General features: G+C 34.1%; 1 protein-coding gene across 1 annotated transcript; it reads left to right on the top strand.

The window, feature by feature from the left end:
• Positions 1–2106: 2106 nt before the first annotated feature.
• Positions 2107–10805, top strand: LOC120625996. The gene is made up of 6 exons (XM_039893277.1): positions 2107–3183; positions 4719–4947; positions 5580–5709; positions 9476–9577; positions 9663–9801; positions 10643–10805. Exons 1-6 carry the CDS (start codon positions 2107–2109, stop codon positions 10763–10765), a joined length of 1800 nt encoding a protein of 599 aa, XP_039749211.1. The 3' UTR covers positions 10766–10805.
• The last annotated feature ends 16 nt before the right edge of the window (positions 10806–10821 follow it).

The following is a 10821-nucleotide window of genomic DNA, read 5'->3' as shown; positions in this document are numbered from 1 at the left end:
ATTTTAATTGTTTTAAATTTAGAAACTTATTATCTATGATATCTGCACTAACCTAAATACACAGCCTTATTGAAATGAATGTCTTGTTATTCAAATTAAAAGGCATAAATAATAATGCTTACAAAAAAATTTTATTTATTTTTTTATTAAACAATTTTATATGTACGTAGATAAACCTTGCCTTTTACTGGATGTTATTTGGTCGCATAGTTTAGGAGATACTAATGATTTCTCGGAACTTGCTTACGGGAGGTTTATGACGATCAGTAAGGTATCCGCGTGGCCAGTATGTCATAAAATTATGACCTTTAGATAACGCGGGTAAACCGCAGGGACCAGCTAGCAAGCTAGCTAAAACACTCACAAAGAGTATGTGAACACTTATAAATTGAGATATAAACTATTCTTTCTCTTAAGTTGGAACAAAACACACATTGAGAAAAAAAGAGTTAAAATCGTTTCAGTGGTTTCGGAGTTTATCTCGGCAAACATCGTGGCACTGGAATTCTTTATAAAAGATAAAAGTAGATAATAGATGTAAGTATAAGTGTATAAATAACTTTACGTAATAATTTATGATTTAACATCATTAAAGAAAATTTACAGCTTCACCGGACTTGGACTTGAAAGTGTAATCGCGCGCTTGTTAGTTACAAAAGTTCTGCCATTTAGGTGTGCAATCTTTGCACTTCTCTTTACTCTCGCCAAACAAGTAAGTAATTATGAAAATTCTCTGCACGTATTTTTACACTCAAAAATATCGCCCTCCAGATATTGTTTTTTTTTCCAAAAATTACCGGCAGGTCAATACCCTGCACTAAAACCATAACAGTCCTTTTTCGGCTACTGCCTAAAAACAGCTGTAGCACTTGCATTACATTGTGTAAATTAACAATAATTTTAAAATAAATATTATTAATGAAACCTGGCTCAAGAGTTAAGTTTGGGGACGTACTAAAACATGGCATGAGAAAATAAATACATTTGACAAGTTTAATTTTTCATATATCTACGTCATACCAACAGGACCCTGAAAACATTACACTCCTTTTTGGGCCGTTGTGTAAAAATTATTATAATGTTTTTGTTTTAAATTACATACCATATTAAATCACTGTGCATATGCGATAATTACTAAAAAGCTGTTTTTTCATATAACATACTCAGTAGGTAATTGTATTTACTTGCAAAGATTAAAATCGGAATCGAAATAGCACTGTTTTTTTTTCAACTATACCCAATGCGCGAGTAAACGCTCGGAGTGTATTTCTCATACATATAAAAAACAATTATTCATGACTATGTCGTTACTTATACATGCCAAAAAAAATTCTTGCTGATTCTTCTTAGTAAAATCAACATTTTCAATCGGTTTTTGAATAATTTTTCCATAACTTTTCTGGTTGGGGTCGCAACGATATCAGGATATCAGGATTAAACGTAGGCGAGTAGGCGGTCCCGTCCTTGGACGGCTTCGTAGATAGTGCGTACATTGATTTCATATGGCACAGTATGTAATAATAATAATAATAACTCTGAATACCGGTTTCTTGGGCATTCAAAAGTCCCGCAAGCGGAGGGTTTTTTTTTTATAAATTTTTTATAGTGTTTTTTAATTTATTTTTAAGCATTGTTAATAATTAAAAAAAAAAAAGAAAAATAATAAATGATAGATTAATAATAATAATAATCATTTATTTGCAAGAACGTTTGTAGAATATAAAGATGTTGGTAAACAATTTAGTTATTTTAAAGAGCATAACATTCTACTAAATTAATAGTGTCAAAATTTGGTTCATTGGATATTAATGTAGATATAATGTATTCCACATTCATTCAGATTAATTGTTCTTTGGTTTAACACGTTTGATATCAAATACTTCTTACAACACAATTGTGGTTTGTACGTAGTAGTGATTATGTACTCTTTGGATTGTTATTTCTTTTATCTGTGACAAAGACGTGACAACTAACGCACATAACATGTAAATTTTATTACCAACCTATGAGATATTCAAAAATTTCTTGTAAATGTATATTTGTTAAAAAATTCTAATGACTTTAAAATTTGCTTTATTACTATGTATTCTTATAATTTTAAATGGAATGGATGCTGTTTCATCAGCAAGAAACTACACTACACGGATTACTCCATCTCATCCTAAATTAAAAACTAATAGTGCAGCTTCCATTACAATAACTCCTCCTAAAATATCAGCTAAATGGCAAGTAGGAAGAGTTAGTCGTAAGCAATATGAAATTATTAATATGCTGTACCGAAAAACTAAAACCTTCTTTGAAACAGAGAGTACTACTGCTTTTAACTCAATCATATTATCCAAATATAGGGGAATGTTCAATAAAAAAGACCAGCAGGTTACATTGCCTCCTCAAAAAAAAATACAAGAGTCTTTGCAAGCTACAAAACCTCGACCAAAAGATCGTCCACTAACTCCTAGTTACATAGAATTTTATTACTTAGATGAATCTGATGAGAGAGTAAAACTTAAAGATTCGATTCCAAAGAACTCTGGTAAGGAACTTCAGAGCGATGAGTTTAAGTTTGCTTTGCTACGTCAACCGTTATTCTTATTTAGAGTGAATGATGCAACATGTAAGTCTACAACATTAAATTACAAAACATCACTTTCACATAATGATAAACGACGTAATATAAAATCTTCAATTCGTGAAAAGAACGGAAAAACAACAGGAAAAATGTACTTTAAACATAAGCTTGCAATAAGAAGGCAAACAAAAATAGATGATGTTAAAAACAAAACGGACGTAACAGGAAATACAAAGGACCATTTTACACCTTTAGTTCCTATAACGTCATACGATCGTATAAAATTCTTCGAAATATATGATAGTGATACGTACAAACCTCGTATGTTGGTAGATAATAGAATAAGTACGATAAATAATATTAATATCCAAAGTGAAGAGAAATTAAATCTGGACCACGTTGACCAGGACGGCAACAATTTAACACGATTTGTGAAAAAACATGCGAATTATAATTTTGATGAACATGAACATCTAAATTCTCAACTTGTTAATACGAATAATAGCATATCAACGACGATGAAAGAAACGGAGAAAATTTTGTCAAAGCACAGTCAACCCGCCGTATGGTCAGACTTTCCTTATATTGCTGTATATGTCTATGAACCAATGCAGGTAAGTTTAAAGAATTTTACGAATATGAAATTTACCCTTAACATCTGTTTGACAGTATGATTTTACCTGTGGTACCTATATATATTGCCTTATTGACCTAATATTAAGTATGTCTGCAGACGATATCATCTTAGGTTCAATTTACTAATCGGGTAAACACAAGTGGTCGTTGCCCGTCAACCTGCATTAAAGTAGAATGGATGGTCTGCTCTCTAAAGCTCTTTTCCTTATGACAGTGTAGGCCTTTTCCTAGCATAAGAATACCATAGGCTGAGTTTAATTTTGACGTAAAAACAGATCTCTTTTCTGCATGAAAAAACAAATAATTTATATGAAAGATTTTGCAGTTTTTATAATACCCAAGAAACCCTGCGAATTTACATAATAGATCTGTAAAAAACCCCGACAACCTCAATAAAGTTTCAACATCGCGCAGGCCGCTCGTTTCTTTTTGGCAAAATAGATGAGATTTTCATGTACCTACATACCTTACAGTTAACTAAATTTACTGTATAAATTACACACATTTTGATAATAATTATTATAAACGTATTCGCGAATATGAGTGTGTGTTCAACTAAACGGAGATCGGAATGGAACGGAGACCTTATCGTAATAACCAAGTTACACTCACAGTAGGTCCTTTCCGACACAGAGGTGGTTGCAGGGTGCAATACATGTGGAAGCCGTTCCCTGGCAGGGATGATTCGGGAAATCCTTAATTTGGCGTGCTCTGATGGGAGGCTCCGGTCGTGGCTAGTTACCACCCTACCGACAACGAAGTACCGCAAAGCGACTTAGCATTCCCGTGCAATGCCAAGTACCGAATAGTGTAAAGGTTAAATATTTTACCTTTCTCCCTAAGCAGATGATAGCAGTACAGCTAACTCTAAGAGTTTAAAAAAAATGGAAAAAAAAATTATGCCGGACACATAACTTTGTCTCGTTTGACTATTTCTTAAGTCTGAGGTAATGGTAAGCAAGCCTTATAGATCTTGCTTACCTTTAACTCCCGTAGGTACACTTTAAAGGAAAAGGTAGCTTGCCGATTGACTGACTGACTGACTGACTGATTTTTCACTGCACAGTTCAAACCCGTGGACAGCTTGGACTGAAATTTGGTATACAGATAGCTATGATAGATGAAGAAAGGGTTTTGAAAAAAATCTGTAAGAGAGGCACAATTACTTGATATTGACTTCGATATCACTTTCAGGGGGCCGATTTCGAATCCCAGCACGCACATCTTGCTTTTCTAAGTTATGTGCTTTTTAAGCAAATAAAATATCACTTCCTTCAACGGTGAACGAAACATCGTGAGGAAATATGCATGCCTGATAGTTCTCCATAGTGTTCTCAAAGGCGTGTAACAAATCCGCACATCCAGCGTGGTGGACTACGTTTTTAATCCCTTCTCACTGTGGGAGGAGACCCTGTGCCCTGTCGTTAGCTGGTAATGGGTTGATATAATGATGACGATGAAGGTTCAAGTAGAGTGGTAGCTTGCTATGGAATAAATATGAATATAATTTCAGGTTCGCTGTGATTCAGCTGCAATAAGTCCCCACTGGCTAATAGCAGCTGCGACATGTCTGCATCGTCACCATAGGAATCTTAATAGTAATGCAGAAGGTAGGTCAGCTTATGTGACGTACTGTGGTGGTAATTGGAGAGTCCCTGGACGTATTGCTTACGTTAAACGAAGTTTTGTTCATCCACGATTCCAAGCGAAGCATACATCTAGAAGATACCTTTACAACATTGGTACGTACCTACTGATTTTAATTAGATAATTTAATTTCGGTACCGAGAGGAGAAAAAATACTAACCTTGTCCTATATGGTGATAGCCTAGTGCCTAGGACTTCGGCTTCGGCGTCACGCATTTCTAACTTTTCGAAGTTATGTGCGTTTTAAGCAATTAAATGTCACTTGCTTTAACGAAGCGAAGGAAAACATCGTGAAGATATCTCCATGTCTAAGAGTTCTCAAAGGCGTGTGAAGTCCACCACTCCGCACTTTACCAGCGTGGTGGACTAAGGCCTAAACCCTTCTTATTCTAGGAGAAGAGCCGTGTCCCGTCATTTGACCGCTGATGGATTTATAGGTAAAGGTAGTGTTTTCGGTATGGCGGTGTAGACCGTATAGGGTAATAAAATACGAAATACTGTTCTTATGTGTATAATCTTGGAACATTCCTTACATGCAATTAAAGAAGGCGCGGTGGAATTTAAAAGCACAAGAACAGGCACATACAGTATAAGAAACGTGCCGGGGCTCCAACTCTGCCCCCGCGAAGTGGAACCGAATTTCAAACCACTAGGCTATAGCCGCTTAGCTGTTGTAATTTGTGACACAGGCTGTAATTTGTGACACAGGCTGTAATTTGTGACACAGGCGTTATTCAAGTGGTTAATTCAATGGCAAACACATGCAGTGGATGGCGGCCGGTATCATTGATGTCTCATCAATTTGTGGCTGACCCTGACGGCTCCTACGCCAATGCCGTGGGCTGGGGTTTTGATAGGTTTGTACGCCAATGGACTGTAACGATATCATTGATGTAGTTTATTAGGCTACAATTGTTTAATCATTGACTACATTGTTTATTATTTTATGACAAATTACCAAATGAAATCTTTGATCTGTCTCTATAAGCTCAAAGTTTATTTAAAATGTAAACTTACAGCAATTTATTATAATGTTGAAGATTACATAAACTTTATAATAGTTTGGGTCTGAACTGCAAACTTATAAACTGGCTTCGTAGCTAGGTATTTAATTGACTAAATAACGAATAAATGTTTGTTGTGGGCTTCTTTTTAGACAAAGGCTCTTTTGGAAGCCTCTTAGCTTTAGAAGAAGAAAAAGAAACACTTTATTGCACGTAAACACACAGGAAAAGAAACATTAATAAATAAATATACTACGACAATACACACATCGCCATCTAGTTCATTAAGGAGCCTACAGTAAACAATGTAGACATGCAAAGGCAGCCTTATTGCTGTAAGCAAACTCTTACAGGCAACCTTTGTAGAAAGGACTTACAGCAAGAGAACGGGATAGTGCGAAGAGTGTTTTAATATATACTTAAATAGCAAAAATGTATATTGTATTCAAATACATAGACAATTTAAATAAATAAAGTAATATATAAATAAAAAATATACATAATATATATAAAAACATATGACATAAGCAATAAATAAAAGTAAATTTAAATACATAGTTGACCGAATATAGGTTTAAGTTAACGAATACAGCATTATTTATTATATATTATTAAACATGAATTTTCATCATCACCTCACAATAATGGAAAAAAATATGTGTTAATGCTTTATATTTGTGAGGGCCTTTAAAAATTCTTAATTACAAATTCTTATAACATGAATAGAATTTGACATCGATACAATATATTTATTTACTAACATAAATAGAACCAGCTGTTGCTCGCGACCTCATGCAAGTTTTTTTAGTTTCTTTATAAATCCAATGTATCTCTTTTCTTCTTTCTTGTCTCAATATTCTTTCTGTACATTTCGGCATACATTGTATATTTATTTTAAAATATCCCGGAAACGTTACGCTTGTGCTTTTCCGGCAAAAATCTCCTAAGTGGTAGAGCCAAACATACTCGTATCTAACAAACACACAACTAAGTTAATTAACAGACAGACTTTTGTTTCTTATATTAGTATAGAAATACGTATTAGATTGTCAATAGTTTTAACTGAATTAGTGCTTATCATCTGCAGCTTATCAATATCCCACTAATGGGCAAAGGTTACAGAAAATAGACCAACCATGCTGCTACAATACGGGTTGTCGGAAATCTGTTAAGTATAGAATGCTAGATGCTATAGGTCCGAATGCTAGAGAAAAAACGTCACAATAGGCAAAATGAAAAAGAGAATCGGTTGGTTTGTTGCTTCAAGGGATTATTAGAATTACAATAGTAGCTATTAATACACACATCTTATAACAAACAAATATATTTAACCACAAAATCTGAACATACGCTGAAGGAACATGAACGTACTTCGTTCCCAACTATACTGAGCTATATATATAATAAAACGTCAAGAAAACGTTTTGAAATTTATCGTTGTCGGCCTACCCTCATTCTAAATGGTAATGTGAATAAGTAACAATTTTGTAGCATTAATTGTGAATGTTAATATACTAATCTATTAGACTAACCAAGAAAAAACTGTCAACAGCTGGGTGTAAATTCTTTTGAGTTTATGCCTTTACATTTAATAAATAAATAATAAAAAAAAAAAAACAAAACAACGCTGGGCTATACAGTAGATTTTTAAGACCTTGGTTCAGAATAAGCTTATCTAACTACCAATAGTTAAGAGTAAGATCTAAGACAATTAGAAGATATTTCCGTAGTACCTAGTAAAGGTTTTTTTGAACCTTTACTAGGTACTACGTACTACTTTTACCTAGAAATCGTCCGGAGTCCTACCAGTATATTTGTTTCGGCCGCAGCATTACGGTGCTTCGGTCTGAAGGTCCTATTTGTCGGTGTAACAACTTGGGGCTTAACACCTACGTCTTCTGATTGATGGACACAGGGCCGCATTTTGTATGTGGATGTGTTCGTGGACTATCTGCTGGGTCCGTCAACTATTACTGTAAAAAGGCAATAGTTTTAATTTTAATAAGTTTAGCTCGTTCTGTGAATAGTCTTCACAGAACGAGCTGAACTTAAAGTTTTCTCCGCACATAAATTACTTCGCAATAGCAAAACACAAAACAAAGAAGAATTTTGATTGGGTTGCTTGTATGTTTTAAGCTCATATTCAAATATAAATATCCTTTATTCACGTAGGCCTATTACAGGCACTTACGAGTATAAAGCGCTCATACATTTATATCATTTATATAATATATATAAGAGGTAAGAATGAAAGAGAATTTACTCTCCATATTTTTAATATATGGGAATACGAGTACTATAAATAAAACAAATGAAATATCCTTGAACGACGACTGCCAAGAGATTACTTCAATGAACATCGTTCCAGAGCTGGTTCCGAAAAGAAATAAAAGTTTTCATATTGGAAACCACAAAATTAAGAACATACAGAATCCTCATTCAGCTATTATTGTATTAGTGCATTGTGTCTCAAAATAGTGAAAACGCCATGCGCACGTCTCACTTTACCCCCGTAGAATGTTGCTAGCTCACAAACTTTTTCTCATTTTTCCGTTCCGTTTGTTATACTATAAAATGATGTTGGAAAAGAGCAATCTGCTGAGTTTCTTGCCGGCTCTTCTCAGTGGAATCTGCCTTCCGAACCGGTGGTAGAGTCACTACAAACAAACTGACTTGACGTTACGAAAGTGCTTATAAATTAGGCCAACTTGAAATAAATTAATTTTGAATTTTGAACATGAGAGGTGAAATAATAACTTTTAACTGCTAAATGGTATGAAGTGACTAATCATTTGTCAGAGAAACAACTCTAAAGTGGAGTGGTTTTTGAAGCTTCAATATTTATCGTGTACACGGTTTCTGAATGATCTTAATTCTGTGTTGGAGACTTATTGGATCTCTTTGATTTCCACATAGCGAAACCTAACATAGATCTTTTATGAAGCAATTTAATGAAATAAAACTATATCGAGATTTAAAATATTTGTATATTTAAATTGCTTTCGAACGCTTCTCTTCCATCGTCGAGACTGTATTTCCGAAGACGACAACGACTTCAATTGTATGATCATAACATGATTAATAAGATATCACAGTCTAATAAAAATGATAATTTATGTGCATCATTAGTTTCACGCCAACCCTCATTGGAGCAGCGCAGAACAGGCTCTTAAGAGAGTCTCTTCTAGTATGAGAAAAGATGTCCCTAGTGTGAGAGAGAAGGATTCTAGTACGCCCAGTGGGTTATTAATAAGGCCGATGATGATCATGAATGTTGGTTACACTCTTTTTGTTTGCAGAATAATAATATTCATTTATTTTTCAAACAACAATGTAAACAAAAGCGTAACTTATTAGTGTTTTTTCTTCTTATTTTTCTACATAATTGAATTAGATACTAAAAAAGTCAATATATATAACTTTCTGAGAGGAATTCTCTATCCCGCTTGTCTTAACTATTCGTATTCACGTCAAGCTTAGTTTATGATAATTATAAAAAACCAACGTTATTTCACAAAATAATTTCAATGAGAAATGAGTGCCAGTAAAGTAGTGATGCTTTTAATTTGAATAGCACCAATTCAACAATTAAAATTGAACTTTTTAATTTTACTTGCAGATATGGCACGAGGTACAGCTCGTCTAATTTACCGACATATCCTCTAATGTTGTACGAAAGCCTTGTGTATTCGGATTCTTGTCCCGGAAATGCTGATTATAGGTGCGAGTTGATGTGATATAGGATGATAAATGAACATTGTTTAAGGTATAGCTTTACAAGATTAACAATAAGTGTACTTCCACAGCAAAGTGAAGATGCTAAATGGAGAGAGCAAGAAGAATGTATACTGTTTGTCTTTGCCGACGTACACTTTAAAAAAAAACGATAATGTCCCTGGAGGCTTATTGCTAATTGGGGGAAAATTAATAGCGTTATATTTGCAGGTAAGAGGATTTATTAGCTTAAGAGTTTCTAGTAAAATAATTAACCCGCATGTGGGGTAATTTTAACAGATTCATATTTACAACGGCGATGCTAGACATTTATTTCTGGTAAGTTTATTAAATAAAGAGCAAATTTGATATCCCATTTTACATAACCAAATGGCTTTAAATATTATAACATGGGAATTAAAAAAAAAATTTATGATTCGCGTATGCCAATGTTTGTAACATTGGAAGACGCGAAGATAATAAAATGGAACGGTACCATTCCAATAAAACTGGAACCTCAACCTATCGCAAGTTTATCAAGCCGACGTGACGCGGTCTTTTCGTTCCACATAAAATATTTATTCGAATTAGCTGATCAACTTAGTTAGTTTATACATATGAATTGTATAATGAATGAATACACTTTTATTGTACACCAAAGAAAAAAAGCAGTTACAGAGATATAAATACAGAGCAAGAGAGTACAATTTGGTATAATAGATTTGTTCAATTGGGTAATATAAATGGCTACTTGCATCGAATCAACGTGGCGAATCTATGCTCTAAAACCATCTCTTTTATGAGAGAAGTGGCCTGTGCCCAGGAGATTAGTCGAAGTCGAAGTTAAAATGTTATTTCCGTTCTTTTGTATTAACTCTAACGCCGGTTCAGATGTTACCGAGAAGAAAATCGGCAGTTGCTATTTTTTTAACTTAAAAATATATAAATTCGACCTTTATATTTTATCTTGATAGGTTATCCCGTAAAATTAGTTTTCTAGTATCACGGTTTATCGTTACTTACCTAAAGTTTGGTAAACAAACGCGTCTTACCAAGTAAATTCTTGTCTCAGGAGGAGCGGCGACCTTGGGGTGTCCAGTCTGCTCAGTACACAGGAATCTGGCGTTTGATCCCATGGCTGTTAGACGTCGCACGCGAAGTAGAAGATAGTGATATCTTTATTTTAGATTTATAAAGAGAAAGAAAAATTGAATATCAGTTGTATAGTGATGTTATATTTTGTTAACCACT

The sequence above is a fragment of the Pararge aegeria genome, chromosome 8 (genome assembly GCF_905163445.1).
Source record: "Pararge aegeria chromosome 8, ilParAegt1.1, whole genome shotgun sequence".
NCBI lineage: Eukaryota > Metazoa > Arthropoda > Insecta > Lepidoptera > Nymphalidae > Pararge > Pararge aegeria.
This window is presented reverse-complemented; position numbering and strand designations above follow the sequence as displayed.

Bases quoted from the DNA above. Each gene is read 5' to 3' on its own strand.
- LOC120625996 (XM_039893277.1), top strand. From the start codon at position 2,107: ATGGATGCTGTTTCATCAGCAAGAAACTACACTACACGGATTACTCCA. The intron at 5,710-9,475 runs GTTTGTACGCCA...TTTTACTTGCAG, and splicing joins GTGGGCTGGGGTTTTGATAG to ATATGGCACGAGGTACAGCT. The intron at 9,578-9,662 runs GTGCGAGTTGAT...GTACTTCCACAG, and splicing joins CCCGGAAATGCTGATTATAG to CAAAGTGAAGATGCTAAATG.